The 19,593-nt window shown below is 33.0% G+C and overlaps 1 protein-coding gene across 1 annotated transcript in view; it reads left to right on the top strand.

Moving 5' to 3' along the window:
• Positions 1-19,593, top strand: part of RYR3 (ryanodine receptor 3) — a 176,318-nt gene that overhangs the window by 108,557 nt on the left and 48,168 nt on the right. The window contains exons 51-64 of the mRNA XM_065754366.1: positions 599-762; positions 1,151-1,229; positions 2,507-2,596; positions 4,034-4,183; positions 5,448-5,510; positions 8,718-8,793; positions 8,981-9,104; positions 9,709-9,824; positions 10,111-10,178; positions 10,754-10,875; positions 15,793-15,842; positions 16,164-16,224; positions 16,978-17,216; positions 17,833-17,914. Coding sequence (XP_065610438.1) covers positions 599-762; positions 1,151-1,229; positions 2,507-2,596; positions 4,034-4,183; positions 5,448-5,510; positions 8,718-8,793; positions 8,981-9,104; positions 9,709-9,824; positions 10,111-10,178; positions 10,754-10,875; positions 15,793-15,842; positions 16,164-16,224; positions 16,978-17,216; positions 17,833-17,914 — 1,484 coding nt within the window. The remainder of the gene's footprint in view (positions 1-598; positions 763-1,150; positions 1,230-2,506; positions 2,597-4,033; positions 4,184-5,447; positions 5,511-8,717; positions 8,794-8,980; positions 9,105-9,708; positions 9,825-10,110; positions 10,179-10,753; positions 10,876-15,792; positions 15,843-16,163; positions 16,225-16,977; positions 17,217-17,832; positions 17,915-19,593) is intronic.

Here is a 19,593-nt window from a genome sequence, read left to right on the forward strand (position 1 = left end):
CTCCCCACAGCCTCACTACACTAATATCCACTATTTGGTCTCCATAAATGTTCAGCAATATTTTCCACATTCTGTGACTCACCTCTGCTTTGTGTGCACTTTTGTGTCATTTTGTCAGAGCACCTCCCTGCTGCCCCGTGTTGCACAGCAACAAAATAGAATGGAATATTGGCAAGAAGGTTCAAGCTCTGCTTCCTTACCACCAACATTCACTTCTGACACTATCAGCCAACATAATAAAATAGGAGGCATTATTTTTGGAGCAGCCTCCATATTGCTGTATGTTGGCAAATAATTTTTAACCCTTCCAATGTGGGCCTTACTGGCCGGAGGAGAGTTTAACATTGTTATGTGTATTGTATACATTTACACAAGTGACAGCATACAATTAACAATCATCTAAGTAGTCTTAAAATATGTCAAGTTGATAGCAAGAAAAATGCCGTGCAGCAATAATTTTGCTTTATGCACAGTTTTCAAATGCGTGTTGCTGTTTCTTTGCATCTTCTAATATTTTTGCATATGTCTGCTTGGTTTTCACTAACATTTTGCATGTTTTTTTATTGGGTTTTCCAACCAGTTCCTATCTCTCCTGCAGAAGTATGATCCAGAGCTCTTTAGAATGGCCTTGCCCTGTCTAAGTGCTATAGCTGGTGCTTTGCCTCCTGATTATTTAGATACACGAATTAGATCAACACTGGAAAAGCAGACCTCAGTGGATCCAGAAGGAAATTTTGATCCCAAACCTGTCAACACAGCAAAGTGAGTTATGTAACTCAGCAGGACTTCCTTTCCATATATATTTTTATGCTATTCCTTTTTGCCATTTCTTTCTTCTCTGCACCTGAAGCTAGCTGGTGATTTAATTTTAATGATACTAGTACCAATAACAATGATAGAGAAATGACCTTTTAAGTAATATTTTTGCCTCTTAAGTTCTAATACTTTTATATTCAGTTACTGAGTATCACTAATTGATTATTGTTGTTAAAGTCAAGCCCCTCCACCACCTGTAATTATGGAATCTAAAACGTCCATACTAATACTGTCTTTCGTCTGAGAATGTAGCATTTTAATTACACTAAATTTTTGTCATAAATCAGACTATAGTAATGTACAGTTGAATGTCCAAACACTCTTTTGTTTACAGCCTTGTACTTCCTGAAAAGCTGGAGTATATTGTCAGCAAGTATGCTGAGCATTCTCACGATAAATGGGCCTTTGATAAGGTAGGAATTGTTTTAAGAATGGTAACTGTCAGAAAAGAAATACCAAGTAATATCTGGGGTAGTTGTTGAAAAAAAGTATGATTAGTTATCAATAGGGACTTGTTCAGATTGACTTTAAGATGTCATGTATTAATTTGACCTGTAATTTTCAAAATGCTCTGCCACTGTGTTGTCTCTATTTCATTTCAGAAGAGGTATAGGGGAATAAATATTGGTCAGTCAGAAAGTTATGCCTCTACAAGTATAAGGACAATATATACAAAGAGCACAAAAACACTATTTGATAGAGAAAATTCCCAGCTTCAAAACTAATTTTCAACATAGTCTCCATCATTAGCTATGAATTTTTGCCAGCAATGAACGACAGCCTGCATCGCAAAAATCCACAGAAGCAAATGTGACAGCTGCTATGAATGTGTAGTTGCTAGGAAAATGTTGCCCACTCATTCCATCTGTTATCAACCAGAACAGCTGGAGGTCAGAAGGGCTCTTCATCTCGGTCTCCATAAGCATTCAGCAAGCATCCATGATCATTAATGGCAGTTCTTTTCACATGGAGGAAGAAAGTTCCACACTTCAGCTTCATATACACTTCCATTTCAGATGCCACTTTGACTGCCCCTCTGCTTCCATCTGTTGCACTGAAACAAAATGTAATGGAATATTTGTGGGAAAGTTCAACCTCTACTACCATATTGCCAACATCTGCCTCTGACTGGGGGCCAATAATAAAATAGGAGGCAATACTTTTAGAGCAGTCCTGGTATATGAAGTGATTTTGATCTTTAAAATGTCAAAATGAAACAATTTATTGAAGGTTTTTTAGTCTTAAAGCTGGAGAGTATATTTTCCTGTTAATAAATACAACTTTTAAAATTCAATTGGAAAAAAATTTAAATCTGAAATTATTTCAATTTCTACAAAGTATGTTGAAAGTGTTTGGATATGAATATCTTTCTGAATACAAGTATGAATTTTAAACCTCTTTTAAATTCAAGAAAAACATGAGAAAAGATAAATAACTTATTTTGACAATTAGTAAAAATTAATGGCAGTTGCATTGAACGGCTATTCAAAAGTAACAATTCTGCTGTTGTGTGGGTCTATACATGCAACTGTTTTCTTCTGATCAGATGGAGGCATGCTGTTTAATACAAATTTCTGTGTCACGGTACAGCAACTGGAGCAGATCAACAATTCAGTGTAAGAAATTAAACTTGCAAATTTGCATTTATTCTTCTGTGCTGCTCTCATTTCAGTTTATATATATTTTTCAGACTAATAATGGATGGAAATACGGTGTTTCACTGGATGAAAATACGAAGACTCATCCACTAATAAGACCCTTCAAAACTTTAACTGAGAAGGTAATAGAGAATATTTCAGCTATATTAATGGAAAGTAACTTGATTTGTGTACAGTACTCCTTTCTGTTTTAAATATATAATATAAAAGGAGGTGAATCAAACTTCAAATCCTATGGTTAAAAACAGGAATATCTAGATGCTACAGTGGTTGTGTGGATCTGTATATGGAAATCTATAGAAAAAGTTGTAGTTATAGATAGCCAAATACAGAGTCCTGCATACATTATATGCTTTCATTAGGGTTTCTTCATAGGCCTGAGACTATTTGTACTAAAGACAACAATTGCATGGTGTTTTTAGGTTGTTGTGGGTGAGGAAATCTCTGACAGTAATTCCTGAGGTCAAGCTAAAGTGAAAAAAATTAAACAAATTCAAGGAGGTGCTTTTGTCGAAGTTTGGGAAGAAACGTTCAAAATATTGTAAATGCTCTTTTATTTGAATTTCTTAAGTAGGCAGAAATGTCTTCAAGTTATCAAAACACAGAAACAGACTTGTTATTCTGTAACATATTTTTGCAGTGATTCATTGAGTGACTCAGACAAGTCAATTACATTTGTCCCATTTGACCGCTTTTCCCATTCAGAAAATGACAAAATCAAGAATTTTAATTTCCCAAGGTTTATAAATTACTTTGAAATCTTCAGAGAGGAGCTGAAGAATAGTTGTGTGAATACTTACTGAAGCCATTTAAAAAAAATATTTAAAGAGGATATTTGAAATTATCTTAGATTAGAAGCTTTGAACCATTTCTAAAATTGTGTCTTTCCTTAAAATCTGTCATGTTCTTTAAATATTACAAAAATTCTGGTTTATAGAAAGAGTTGAAATACTTTCATTAGGTTGATTTGAAAAGTCTTTATATGATGCCCTCAATTTTCTTTTTCACAAATTTGAAAATATGTTATCTAGCATCTTTACTTTTCAAAGGTCTGATAAATTGCAGGCTCTTCCCTATTTTTTTTATTGATGGCTGTTTTCATATGAAGACTTTTATAGATCAGTAAGTACTATTCTGCATTTGTAACTAGATACTAATATAGGACCACTAAAAAAAGCCTCGTACTCATGTACAATTGTGTATTATCACTCAGTTAATTTATTGCACATTCTGCCATCAATTTATTATTATTATTATTATTATTATTTTGGTCTGTAGAAATTAACAGGTTTCCAGGCACAAACTATGTAACTGCTTCAGAGAAGTGATAGTTTTTAATAGGCATATATCTCATTCAAGAAACAAAAAAATGAACAAAAAACCCCACTGTAACTACTTTAAAGTTTGTTTCTCATGTGAAAAGGACAATAACCTGTCTGTAGATATATTATGAAATTTCTTCAGCTTTTGTAGTGTCCAACAGTTTATAATGAAGGACAGCCTATTTTTATTGAGGATTTCACTACTTGCTAAATAAAGAATTTTTTTTTTATTCAAAGGAAAAAGAAATTTATCGTTGGCCTGCAAGAGAATCACTGAAAACCATGTTGGCCATGGGATGGAGCCTAGAAAGGACCAAGGAAGGAGGAGAAGCAATGTTACATCAGCGTGAAAATGAAAAGCTCCGCAGCATATCTCAGTCTAGCCAGGTATGGTGGAATTCAGAAGGAAAAAGTACTGCATGTCAATTTACTTAGAAATTATACATATTTTTTTTAATATTCTTTTTTAATTGAATGTTACTTACAACAATGGAGTTCCATGTCTGGAAATCTTGTCTCAATTATAATTAAAATATATGCTATAACACTACAGAGGGGACTGAAAAAAAAATTTAAACAAAAATTGTCAAAGACCATATCTACTGGAGAGAGTTTTTGTGCAGTCAATTCAAAGAATACATGGCAGAGTATTCAATGCCTTTATTTTAATGATAATTATTGAAGGTTTCTTACTTGATCAAACAGAAGAATCTGAAATGGACTTTTGTCAAGATTATAAATAGGGCAGATAAATAAGATTGCTTATTTAATACTTATTGTTAAATCTACTGATTAATTTCACAGGTATTGTATAGTGCCTAGAGTTCTGGTGTGATACAATTTTTTTCATTTGTAGCTATATGTTCTAACATGTTAAGACTGCCTCTCAATATGTCTGTGTCTTGGATTGTAAGGAAAACTGTTTAAAAGCATGATGAGCAAGGTATGACTGTATGTGTTAGTATGTCATACCAAACTGTATCATGGATTCTGTTGTTTCTAGAAGTTCAGACATTGCCTAGGTGGAAACAAAATACAAAATTAAAATGAAAGATGCTTTCAAACAAACATGCAAAATGCTTGATGTGATTCAGTACAGGATTTCAGCATTAATTTGTTTGAAACCACTGATTTATGTGTGACTTCACATTTACTCACATGAATAGGTTTGGTGCGTTGCAGTGTTCACAGCTGAAACATTTGAAGACTACATAAATCTACTGCGTCATTTTCTTAGTCTGTACATTTCTATAGACAGTAATTTAACTTTTCACGGCGGTGCCTTGTCTTTAGTTGGTTCATTGAAGTTGTTGTGCTGTTCTGACATGTTTGCATTCAGTACCTCATAATTAGTCTCTTCACTGAGTAAAAGCCATACATTTTGAAAGCAGACTTCCATCTCTTCCCAATAAAAAGACATCTAAATATCTACAGATGTAATACTAATTTTCCTGCAAGCCTTCAGCACATTGCAAGACAAAGGTTGAAAACAATTTCTACAGGAAATCTTAAAAAAAGATTAGATCAATAACAGGTGTTCTACATATAGTTACATGTATCACTATGTATATATATAAAACATTGTCTATTTATTTATTAATCTATTTGAAATACTTCGTACTTGAAAATAATTCTTTTTCTTTTCCCTCAGGGAAATGGATATAGCCCAGCACCACTTGATCTCACTAACGTGGCACTTTCCAGGGAACTTCAGGTCTGTATTTGTTTTGCATATTTTGTGTCAGAAAGACTTTTAATGTTGAATTTAACAGGCTTTATGAGTGAAATGGTGACTACAGCTGTGGTTCACTGTTGTAGTAAAGTGCCTGCCACATTTATAAATTTCAAAAATAGATTTCAATTATTTATCTCATTGTTGCTTCATGAGTTCCTAAAAGAGTTAGTATGAATCTAGAAAAGGGACTGTAAACAGCTTTTGATAGATATTTAGCCTTTGCTATGCTTACTTTGATTTGATACTCCCAGTGTTATGCAAAGACTCCCTTCTTTGCTGTCCATATGATTAAAAACCTGACAGAAATAATTCATATTATTATTCTAGACAGCTTCATTGTAATAAAGAAAGCTATAAAATGAGATTATGCTTGCTTCGGTGTTTTGTTTTTTTGTTTGCTTTTCATTACTTGAGCCTTACAAATACTTTTAAGGTGTCCTTTGTGATGTTAGACTTTATAAGTCTTTTATTTTATGCACTTTGAACCTCTTCTGTCTCATCCTCTCTCCCACCCTTATTTTTCAAGTCTTTTGAAGAATAGATATTTCTAATTACCTCACTGAAGAAAGGCAGACTGTATAAATATCAAACTTGCACATTACTCTTACTTTATAATTACACATTCAGCCTCTCTTCTTTTTTTTTCTTTTTCTTTCCTAAGCTCATTCTGGGGTAATTTCAGCATCTTAGTTAACAACCTCAGAGCTGCATATCTTCTTAGTTGTTTTCTTCATTGTGTTTATTTTAACTCTCCATCTCTCTGACCTTATTCCCTTAGTGCTTTCTTTTTTTCCAAAAGTCACGGTGATCAGTAACTGTAGCAGTAACTCTCTTCAAAAAGTTAAATGTCAGAACTCTGGTTCCTGTCTTCTACATTAAGACATTCTTTCTGTTCTTGACTACGTGTACCACTGTCGTTTTATCTAAATTTAGTCGTGTGCTCATATTCACAGTATCATAGAATTGTCTGAGTTAAAAGGGACCCGTAAAGGTCATGTAGTCCAAATCCTCTGCAATGAATATGGACATCTATAGCATTCTTTCTTCATCTGTAGTCCTCCTCTTGCTTCTTTTCCTGCAAATAAGTGTTTCTACATGAAAAATGAAACCACTGTATGAGTTCCTCTTTTTCTTAGCCTGTTTCTCTTTATTTATCCCTTTTATCTCTTTTCATGGCAATATATTACTTCAGTTAATATAAATCATTTTGTACTACAACTTGTTATTTCCTTCTTCCACTGTATATATTTTTTCAAGCAGTTCTATTTGTTCAGAAACTTGCTAGCTTGAATATATTCATTATCCATTTATTGTTGTATATGTATGTCTACAAGTTGGTTACTTTAACCTTTTGTCTCTTTGATGTCCTCTTTCAGTCTCTTAACTCCTTATAACTCTTTTTTGCTTTCTTCTATAAGAAGGAATGCTCATTTCTCTGTCCTTGTATGGTCTCATGAATGAGAATTCCCTTTCCTCAAAAAAGGAATTAATACTTTTTCAGTTATAATAGTACAGTTTCACTGTTGTTTTTGTTTCACTCAACACTCATAACTAGTTACTTCAGTTTATTAGATTATTGCTTTGACATTTCTTGTGCTTTTTTCTTATTTTTTTTTACTAAAATACCAACTTCCATTCCCATTTTACCTTTTGTTTAGATTAATCTCTTGTCCAAGAGCTCACTGAATTTACAGTAAATCTTTGACACTCATCTTGAATCTTAGTGTGTCCAACATGCAGACTACTTCCAGTGCTGTACTGACACACCATTATTAGTAACCTTCTAACTAAAACTCAGAGCTAGTTTTCCAAAAATATCTTGTCTTGATGCAGTTTTCCCTGCTGATATTCTAGCAATTATGTCATTCTTTGATTAATTATTTTCCTGTTATGTCTGTTCTGGTTCTCTTCAAACCTTTGTTTTCACTCTCAAAATATACTAGAAATATACTTTTATAAAGGCTCTATATCACTTAGTCTTAGCTCTAATTTATACCATTCTTTGCAAGGCAGTAAAATTTTAATTACTGTGAATCACACATTTTCTTATTTTCATTCTCTCCAAAACAAATGGTATCTTTCTTGTATACATTCTTTCCATCTTTCTCATGAATATTGGGCCTTGGTTCAGATGTTCCTCCAGCAGATCTTTTCTTTTTGTTTCATTTATTAATAACTGTAGTTGGTACAGATGTCGTAGTACTCACTGAGACTTGTATGTTGTTATTTTCCATCCTGGCTCTATAGAATGTTAGCTCTAAAATACTGTCTACAACCTGACCCTTATGAGTAAAAACTTTACCCAAGGTTCTGTTGTCTTATGTTTTGATTTCTTCACCATTTCTTTTTCTTAACTAATGTAGTCATTCCCAACTTGCTTATATAATTCCAGTGTTTAATATTTTCATGTAATTTATTGTTTCTATGTTTGTCCTGAAATAAATGAAATCTACTTCATATTACTTAGGTTTCCTTTCAGGTTTTTTTCATTGACTCTCCTTTCCTTTTTCCATACTTTATATAGAAAGTCAAATTTCGTATGTCCAATGGACTGTGATGCTATCAAACATTACCTCTATGTTAAATTGTTGCACTTGTCATTATTGCCCTCCATAAGTACCTGTAATGCTACTTCACTAAGTATTTATATGAACAGACTACAGACTGTTTGTAATGCCTACTACAGGAGACTGTTAGTATATTTGTGTTCAAAGAGTCTGTATTTCCTGAAAAATATAGGTTTTTATTTATTTTAGTGTGATCATCTGTGTGGAAAGATTTAGCTTTCTGTTCTCTATATATTGTCTTCCCATTGTCACTGAAAATAGCCGTTGGAGAGTATTGATGGCTAATGCCTACATTCAGCATAGATTCTTTTCATGCTAGTTCAACTCTTAGACATTATACAATTAGCAGACGCTTGCTCTCCTTATGTTTTATACATTGCAGTCCCTAACTTAATAAAAACTATTTTAATGACTAAAGCCATTTCAGGGCTAGAATAAAGTAATAATGATAATGAATTATTCATTATCATTATCATTCACAGACAAAGTCAGCCAAATGGGTTGTTGGTAATGTTACTTTACCAAAGACTATAGACCATACTCGAGACTGTTATAGGAATTTACAGATTTAATTATCATTTTCTAATTTTGCATCTTCTTTTTCCTAATGGCAATGTAGGGAATGGTTGAGGTAATGGCAGAAAACTACCATAATATATGGGCCAAAAAGAAGAAAATGGAGTTGGAAAGCAAAGGTAAGCCAGAATCCTGTGAACCACACACACACACAAAAAGACAAAATTAGGGGGAAAAAAACAGCCTGAAAGAAGTGTAAAACAATCCAAATCGAATAGTTGTTGTATTTGAGGAAAGATAAACCTTAAAAACAAAACAAAAAAAGACAAACAAAAATAACCTTACAGTTCTCTCAACTCGCCACAGGTGGGGGCAGTCATCCTTTATTGGTACCTTATGACACATTGACAGCCAAGGAGAAATCACGGGACCGCGAAAAGGCACAAGAGCTTTTTAAATTCCTTCAAGTGAATGGCATAATCATATCTCGGTAAGATTCTTATTTCACTGAAGTATTTGCTTGCATTCAGTGCACAAACAGTGATAACTTTCCTCATCTAATTGCATTCTGTTTTTAACATAATAACTGTTTGACATGTCTTCTGTATGTCAAACTCCTTGTAACTTTTATGTTGAGAAAGACTCATCTGAAACTGTCAAGACAGCTAACCTTTTTAATAAGTCTGTGATCACATAAATACAACACGCAACATTAGTATATGCTTCCCAAGCATTTGGCACTTTAAACTGCCAGTAGCAGAAATGGAGTTGCCAATGCACTGCTTTGTTAGATTGAAATCAACTATGTTTTTATTTATGCAGCAATATCTCCCTGGAGTTCTTACATTAAAACAGTTCTATTTTGGATACATATATCCACAGTTATCAACTCTCTTAGAAAAAAACATTCACTCATTTTAATGTTTCTTGCTATGCAATTCATATGGAAGAGTTGCTGTGGGAGGCCATTTTCTGCTATTTATGAAAATTTACTATGTGGAGAAGATTATAAGGAACGGAATGCTACATAATACTATAATTGTTTATACTATCATCTTTATCAATGTCATTTATCTTAACACTTTTTAATATAGGGGTCTGAATGACATGGATTTGGATGCCTCATCCATGGAAAAAAGGTTTGCCTTTAAGTTTCTGAAGAAAATTTTAAAATACGTTGACTCTGCTCAAGAGTTCATTGCACATTTGGGTAAGTTGATGATTTTATTTTGAAAATAGTTTGATATTTCTATATTTTAAATGCTGTGTCTAAATTTGTAGTGACTACTGGTTTTAGTGCCTTTAAGAAACTGTAATTCTGTTAATTAAATTTGTAGATTGAGCTCTTGGACATCTTAAACAGTAGTTGGCTGAACAGTTTCTGGTGTTTTGATTTTATTTCTTTGAAAGCTACATCTGTAAGGTTATATCAAGGAACTGTTGTTTTTTTTATAATTAGACAATTTCTTATTCGTGTCTTTATTGTATCCTTGCAGAAGCCATTGTTACCAGTGGAAAAACAGAAAAATCTCCACATGACCAAGAAATAAAATTCTTTGCCAAAGTAAGTGATTTAGCACTTCATGTAATGTAGATATGCATTCCATTGTACAGATTGTGGATTTCTGTAATTAAGGAGTGCTTTTAAAGTAACAGAAAGATATATTTCCCATTTTTTCCTGGTAAGCAATGAATTGTATGTTATTAAAATATATTTCCAAATATATTAAAAAAAAATTGAATCTAGCAAATATCTTAAAATATTTCAGAATATTTCAAAATATTTCAGTATATTTATTGGAAAAGATTATATGTTGGAAGGAACATAGAAGTTAAAAGCAGCTTATGTATTAGATGAGATGAAATACAATGAACATAGTTCTGAATTATTTTTTTTTTACTCAATATACACTGAAGTAATAGTATTGTCAATTATTACTCAGTCATTTCTTACACATTTCCATTGTAAATATACTAAGACAAATGTTGTCAGTAATCAGATTTTTAGGATTACTTAGGAAGTACAATAATTGCAGAATCTCTCAAAATATTTTGAACAAACTTTAACCAATCAGATAATTGTTGCTACAGTTATCATTGCGTTCTGTAGAAAATATATTTTGCATCTCTATTTCTTAGGTTCTTTTACCTTTAGTCGATCAGTACTTTACAAATCACTGCTTGTACTTCCTGTCTTCTCCAACAAAAACACTCAGTAGCAGTGGATATGCATCAAATAAGGAAAAGGAAATGGTAGCAAGGTAAGTAGAAAATTAAGATATACACAGGAGAGTCTTATTTAAACAGTAAGAATAAGGCATAAGAATAATTCATGTAGCTTGCTTTATTAATAGTTCCAATGCTCACTTCCCTCAGATATAATTTTTTAGCAGAATATCAGATATTGAATAACATTCCTTATCATGCTATTCTTTAACATGATTGAATAATTAAATGATATATTACAATTTATTAATTATATATATTAATAATTATATATGAATAAAATTATTTTCTGTGTCATTTCCGTCATTTCCATCATTTCCACTTGTAATGAAGTTTTTTAATCCTCAGTGACTGTTTACATGGGTTGATAGTGATAGGACAAGGGGGAATGGTTTTAAACTAGGACAGGGAAGATTTAGGTTGGATGTTAGAGAGAAATCTTTCACTCAGAGGTGGTGGTGCCCTGGAACAGGTTGCCCAGAGGGGCTGTGGATGCCCCATCCCTGGAGGCATTCAAGGCAAGGCTGGATGTGGCTGCTGGGAAGCCTGCTCTAGTGGTTGCTGACCCTGCCTACAGCAGGGGGTTTGAAACTAGATGATCAATGGTAAATATTCAAATACTTTAAAAAAAAAACAAAAAAACAGCTTTATGCTTTATGAAGTTACACATTTTTTAAAAGTATTCCTGCTTAAAATAGATAGCATTGGGTGTCTTTCTAGTGTATTGTGTTTTGTGATGACTTCTCTTTATGAACATTAACAACCTTGCTGTACCCAGTATCCTACTAAGCAACTCCACTAGCATTATCTCCTATGGACTTCATTGTAAGCTGAAAGCAACCTGTTAGTCATTTCAAATCCGGATGTACTGTGTTGTCACTTGCTCTTTGTAGTGTTATATGGTGTTCTCTGGTTTGATATGAGCTCCAAACCACAGAAGTTTGTCTACTTTCAATTCTATTATGAAATAGAGGACATTAAGTTTTAATACAATAAATTAGATTGTTTTCCGAAGAGAAGAATGTAAAGAACAACCTTATCTAAAGTGTGTAGTAGCTCTATAATCAAGGAACGAGTGGGAAAAATCACAAAAACATTTTGCTCATTAATTTCATGTTCATGGTTGTAAATAAACCCTTAACAAGAATGATGATAATCTGTAAATAGGAGTAGTGTGTATTTTCTGCATGTGAGTTTCAGAAGTTGAAGTTTTACACATTGAGATGTTAACAGCCTTGCAAAATGCAGTCATTTTGTGTGAAAGGATGTTCAGAAGATAACAGCTGTCATAGCTGTCATAGCCAGACTATGGCACAGACATGACTAGGAATATAAAATATGCAGTTTAATGCAGGCATTTTCATCAGTATAGGCAGAATGATGATAAAAATTGGAGGAAAAAATAAATATTTATAAAATCATTTAAATCTTTTTAACAGTACAATATTACTTCTAATAGCAGTTCTCCAGCACGTTAGCATTGTGTCCCAAGCCCATCTACGTTGTTTTCGTACACCCTTTCGTGCTTTCAGTTGCACTGCAGATGATGTTCTGCTAGCAGTGAAATGAATATTAAATACTACACAATACACAGGAATAGAAAATCTACTAAGGGAACATTTAGGTTGTGAAGTCAGAATGGAATGGTGAAATTTAAATTGTTCTTATCTAGTTCTCAGGGAATAAAACAGCTTTTTAATGACTTTTATCCCCATTACTCAGGTTGTGTCCCTGCTTCTTTTTTATTGTACAGTTAATGGAAAAATTAAAAATACAATCTTTGTTTTCACGACTTGTATCTGTTTTACTTATTTCTGCTCATGCTCATGGCTTTATTTCTAGCTGGAAATGACATAAAATCACACCTATACGAATAACTGCATTAGCATTTGTGTGAAAATCATACTCTCAAAGAAAAAATGGGAGGTGAAGAGCATACTAGGGAGCAAGTTACAGAGAAATAGTTCAGAGTTTTGTCCTTTACCTATGCAAAGTCCAGATAAACTGTTTTCTTCTTGTTTTTATCAGAATCTCTGTATCTTTATTTACAATTAGATATTTTCTCCTCAGAATAGTTGTTAATTAGCACACCTCACAAAAAGTATATTAAAAATAATTCTACTGGTTTATACCGTATAAATGAATGTGCTCTTTTCAGAAGTATTTATTTCAGCAAAATCTAAGTCAACTTTATAGGATAAAGAAAATAATATTTCTCTGTCACTAAAACTTCTCTAAGGTGAATTTGTATTTCAGATCTTATGAAACAGGAATATTTAGCAAACAGACTAACACTACAGATTTGATTACATATAAGTTTTGCCCAGGCCTTTTGAAACATCCTAGGTATGAAAAATCTGAAATATTCTTGGAGGAAATTCTGTATTTCTTGCCTTTATCCATGCTGCTGCAAGAATGCCTATAATGCACCATTTATCATCTATGAAAGCAGAGAACAATTCTAGTCTGTCATTTGCGGTTGAGGATAGTAAAATGATTTTGGAAACTGGCCTTTAGCTTTAAACAAAATTAATATCCTTATGCTAGAATGTCATTAGAGAAGAGGAATTTTTTGTCTTAACATTGAATGTTTTCATGAAGGTTGGAACAGGTTGAAGGATGACTAAGAGTTGATGGAGGTAAATACGTGGGACATATGAAAAATGGTATTAGGAAATTCTTGGAGTGTAGATCATTGGGAAGTCCTTAGAGATCTATTCTGGACCATTTTCATCTGTTTATTTTTGCTATTTTAGCTTGCCTGTTTCCTCAGGTTCTTCATTCCCATTTCTGAGTTATTGTTTGAAATTCTGCTCCCACTGTCAGAATTTACGAACAGCTTGTGGCCTTTCCTCATCCTCCCTCCTGTTTTTCAGTTGCATACACTGAGAAGACATCTGCTTGTGTCATCATCAGAATGATAGCTAAAAGGAACAAAGTCAGGGAATCCCAGCCTGGTCCTATGAACCTTTGTTATATGTCTGTGGTAGAGTCTGGAATAAAGGGCATATAAAGGGATAGGTAGTCACATCCTAGATAAATTTCTCAGTTTATATAGAAAATAAGAGTTATATTCTTCACTGAAATATTCAAATAGTCTGTGGATTGAGATGGCTTTCATTTACATTTAGTTCAGTCTAACTTTGGAATAAAATTTGAATAGTCTCACATTAAAATTTTTAGATATCAGAAAATGTGAAAATAACAGGATGCAGCTTTTAAGGGGTAATTATAGCTTCTCTCTTCTCTACACAATTGCTCACTTCTGCCCTGTCCCAAATTAATGGAAATCAGTAATTTTTTTAGACAACTTTACAATGTCAGATTTAGTTGGAATGAACTATTTGACTCAAAGCTGTTCTAGAAAAGCAAAGAGTTTCCTTTTAATTTTTAATCTTTTGCCTTTATTAAAGTATGGTTTTCATTTTTCTACAAGTAAGATATGAAGTTGAATAATTAATATTTACTTAAGTAAGACTGTTATTGAATACTTTTATTGTTAATTTATCTCACTGATGAAGGTGTGCTACATGCTATTTTCTGTGGGAAATTTTGTATTTTAAACTTTAAAATGTGTTTTACTCTAAAGCTTTCCTTACTTTATTTGTCAGTTTGTCAAATTTCTTTTGCTTTCCTTCATTTCACTGGACAGCACTGACCACTTTTCAGTAGTACAAATTTTGAAAGTAAAGTTTATTTCTTTGTTGTTACAATAAGACCAGGCCTAGAACTGAACTTCCTATTCTCCATCCTTCTATTTTTCAACTTTTTTTCTAAATTATTCTTACAATTTTTTTTACCACCATCTTATTTATTTTTAGTTTTAGTCTTTATATAGCAGCTTTACATAACGGTGTTCCTAACATACTGCTTTACTAAGCTGTCAGGTATATTGTATGTAAGAGTACAAGATGGTCCTCTAATAGATGGTAAAGTGTGCTGAGGTTTAGGATGAGGGTATTTTCATTTCATTTTAGTTAATAGCAGTCTGTGAATGATCCTATGACTTTCCTAACATCGCTCAGGTCAGATTTATAAAGCTGGAGAGATGCTGATAACGCTTTTGCAAAACATCTTCATAAATGTGTGTGAAAGAAGATAGATGTCTAACATAACTGCTATTAGAAATTTAGAAATATCTTAACTACTTTATCCTTTATTAGCTGAGAAAATTAGCTATCCATATTTTCCTCTTAAAGGGGAGCTATAGGGGTTTTTTTTGTTATTATTACAAAGATCACAATGACAATCTGATGTTATTATTATTAAGAAACAGCATTGATTTCTAAGGAATGTCTGCTTCATTTTGTTACATTCTAATTCCATTTCTAAAGTGTATCACAGACAAAAAAAGTCTGCCTAGCTGTCTTTATTTTAAGAATTTAAGGTAGCCCTTTCTCTTAATTATCGTATTATTTTGGCGAATAGGTTAGACATACAAGCTCCTGATATACTTGCTAGAAATCTAAATTTCAAGATTATGTTTATAATAAGTAGTGGATTAACAAAGTTGGCAAAATATCTGCAATATACCTTGTCAAATTGTTTGAATTTCTGAGAAGAGTTTTAACTTTAGTTTCCCACAAAATGTGAATTAAAACATGAAAATATTGCTCAGTTTTCCTTATCAGAATTTCTCATTCAGAAATAATTCCTAGCCATAAAGAATGACTCAACCATATAATATGTAATTGTTGGAAACTTCTGTAAGAAATTTTAATGTCTCAAGTCATTTCAGAATTAGAGAAGCTTAGCAAATGAAAGAATGCAGAAGCTTCTATGATGCTGCTGCTTAATGCAATTATTTGACTGATTACTGTCATTATGGGTGATTATAAATACACCTTCCAGAAATTATATTGTGTTTCCTTTCATATTCTTAGTATTCTCTAAACAAATCTTTAACCTTTGTCTTGTCTTGTCTTGCTGTTTTCTCTTCTTTTCTACTTCAGCCTGTTCTGCAAACTAGCTGCTCTTGTTAGACATAGGATCTCAATTTTTGGTAAGTTGTTAAGAAAGGTCTTGATAAAGCTAAAAATTTGAAGAATATCCAACAGTTACTTCTAATACTTTTGTGGTTACTTCTTTTTGCTTTTCAAGCAACACAAGTTGCTCTTTTCACTCCTTATATACAAATGGACTTGAAAAAAAAAAAAAAAAGTCAGTTTTGAAACCAGTTGTAACTCTTCCTTCAGTGACATGGGGCGGGGATGTATTCCATGTCTTATTTAACCTGCATATTTTCAGTAGTGACATTTGGGATCAATAGATTATCCTACATTCTTTATACTATTGTGCTCTCACAGTCTCCCTCTCTGAACAGGCAGTGATTCTACAACAATGGTGAGCTGCCTGCATATCTTAGCTCAGTCTCTGGACACCCGGTAAGTTGTAAATTTTTGTAACAACTACAATCTATATAGATGTAGCAGAGTTTTTCAGGGGCAGTTAGACTGTTTCTGCATTATCTACCAATATTTGTAGTCACTGATAGTAGTATTATCAGTAATTCAGATACTGAACTCCAAATTAACATATAGAGATGTTCATCCTCTTTATTTTCTTTTCATTGTCTGTGATTAAAGTATTGAAAACTCCTGTCACTCTCTCCAAGGGCAATTGAAGACAATTGAGAAATATAACTTTCAAAAACTGTGGAACTGCAAGTAATGATGTCTGTAGATATTGGAATAGTTTAGCATATGGATGGAAATCTACCATTAAAAATACTCAGAATGTATGATTACGTGAATGTAGTTAATTTTACTGGCTTTTACTAAGTACCATTAATTTGTACCATCCTGGCTTACACCCATTTATTTACTGTGATAATATAGAGAATTACTTTCTTGAGCTTATTGTACAGAGTAATTTTCTCCCCTCCTGAAATGCAGATCTTAAATGCAAATCACAACAATTGGGATGCTAGTACTAAGAAAGTGTATTCTTTTCTCTTATTAGTTTTCTATTAAATACTCCAACCTAATTATTACTTATACACAGGTCTAACTGCCCTTTTTAGTTCATAGCAGGAAGTATACTGATGTATATCTTCAAAGACTGATAGAATGTAACTAATGTGTACACATAGATCTATACGAATATTGAAAAATGAGTATTTTCCCGTTATGTTTCAGAACTGTTATGAAATCAGGATCTGAGCTGGTGAAAGCTGGATTGCGTGCTTTTTTTGAGAATGCGGCTGAAGATCTGGAAAAAACTTCAGAAAATCTTAAACTTGGAAAATTTACCCATTCACGAACACAAATCAAGGGTGTTTCACAGAATATCAATTATACTACAGTAGCTTTGTTACCTGTCTTGACATCAATCTTTGAGCATATTTCACAGTATCATTTTGGAGTTGATTTACTTTGTAAGTACTTTATTTAATTTTGAAGTTTATTATGTTACGATAATACAAACTCCTTTTTAATAATTAATGACTAAGGTTTCCCATAGAAAATAAGTTTGCTTAATTTTGTTGCATAATTTTACTTCATTAAAGGAGACAACTCTCATTTTTATTCCTTGTGGGTTTTTTGTTTGTTTGTTTGTTTTCCATATATTGGAAAAACATTTATTGTTCTTCATTATTTTATTCTGAAGTTTCCTTGATTTTTTTTTTCTGTATTTTAGTTTTAAAATTACCAGTGTTCCTCTTTGAGATGGATCAATATGTTGTTCCAAGTTTTCTCATATATATTTAAGATCACAGTTTCAGGCCAGAAGACAATTAAAGGATGGATACAATGAAAAAGCTTCAAGAAGTGGAGAGGCTCTAGATCACATTTCTAGAGGTTACTCACGTAGACTGTTGTGGTTTATCTTGAAATTATATTCTGCAAACATGATAATCTGCACTATTTTATTAACAAATAATTGCTGGTCTCTTGGAATATCTGATGATCTGTCATTTTTTTTACTAAGGAAGTACTGTTGTATTGTTTAGCTGAATAAGTACTTATTATCTTCTTCTTATTTTTCTCTAGTGGGTGATGTACAAGTTTCATGTTACAGAATTCTTTGTAGCCTCTATTCCCTTGGGACTGGGAAGAACATCTATGTTGAAAGGTATTGAGTGAAAAACATATTCTTAATGTATTAAAGCAGTTTGAATTAAAAGTGAATCGGAAACAGTGTGAACACGTTTAATCTACACCTTAGGTGTACTGTGGTTGCCTATATCTTAGAGTTCAGTTCTACACAAAGAAATGCCTGACTTAACAACAGCTAAACATCTCATCCTGCATATTGTAGTATATCTGCAGGGACTTTTAATTATAGACAAAGCTAAATTTTTTTCTATAAGCAAACTATAGGCAACTATAAGCTTTCCAAAGTTTGGTTACTGCATGTTAGCAGACATGCTGCTGTGATAAGAAGGTCAAGTAAAATTAATATCCATCTCAAGCATGAGTCTAAACAGAGCTCTCAGAATTGGTGTCTAGATCACAAAATCCTTAGCACAGCCTTTAACTCTACATAGGAAACCCATTTAGCAGTTACTTGCATTTTTTTAAATGTGAGTCTTAAAAATCCTTTGAAGAATCTAGTGGCTATGATATGCTCCAAAATGGGGATTTTAGACCCTCTTCCATTAGAAGAGGCTTATGTCCATATGTACGGCTTCAAAAAAGGGAACCCTAACTGCTGCTCTATCACAAAAGCAGAGGTAATCAATGACCCTTCCTTATGCTTCTGAAGGATTTTGTTTAGGCACTGTACATGATCATATACTCAAAAGTTTTAAATTCACAGTCTGAGAGACAGCAAGAAAATTCAGCTCTATAGCCCAGTTAGTAGAACCTCTGCCTACATTTGCCTAGTAATGCTGATCTTCATTTCCTTCTGTCCAGAGTTTACTCAGCAATTCTTCCATGCAAAAAAGAGTTTTCTAGAGGGCAGTTCTTTCTCCCCACCCTACATGCAGGTTCCTGTGTGAAAAAGATATTCTTGCACACGTGCACACAGTCACTTATATATCCATGATAAAGCTGGGCTCACTCTTCTTTTTTTTTCTAGACTTGAAAATCTTAAATACCCTTTGACACAGATCTTGTGGGCAAGATAGGAAGCGCCTCACTCCTACTGTAACTAGGTGTCAGGGTGTTCTCACAGGAAATAAAAGATTATTGTGTTTTAGATGGTTTTTGATAGGAAGAGCTCACAGCCCAGCCCTCTCCTGCATTGACCATAAACACTGGATGGTTGCATTAGATGTGTTTGTAGAATCACTTACACCAGTTGCCTTCTTAGAAGACTCTCAGATCAAATATATCTCAGGAAATGAGTTTGTCTTCCAAACTTTCACTATACTTACTCAGAACCTTAAAATAAGGTTGTAGGCAGATATCAGTGTCTAAGTGGGCGGCAGGATTTTAAACACACTGCTCAGTTATTTCAAAAAGGCTTCAGAGTGAGTTGCTGGGCTGACTTAAACTGTTACCAAAGTTAAGCAATGCTCAGCTTTAGAATCAAAATGTCATTTTTTTCTTTGACTTCAGGTCATACAACAAGGAATGCTTTTATGAAATGAATTTACCTTAAAAGACAGGTCATTCCTTGCAGTTGAGGAATGTAGTGATTCATTCCATTTGGTATATCTGTATATAAACATATGCTTACAAAAATTATTTTCTGCTATTGTTCCTCATAACATCTCTAGCTACACAGCATTGTTAAGAATTTTCTATTTTCACAACTATTCCACAAAAAGAAATCTAAAGATTAATTGTTATGTTTATGCAATA

This window comes from Cyrtonyx montezumae, unplaced genomic scaffold (genome assembly GCF_038088225.1).
Source record: "Cyrtonyx montezumae isolate F1298 unplaced genomic scaffold, pur_monq_1.0 scaffold_10, whole genome shotgun sequence".
In the NCBI taxonomy this organism is placed as follows: Eukaryota; Metazoa; Chordata; class Aves; order Galliformes; family Odontophoridae; genus Cyrtonyx; species Cyrtonyx montezumae.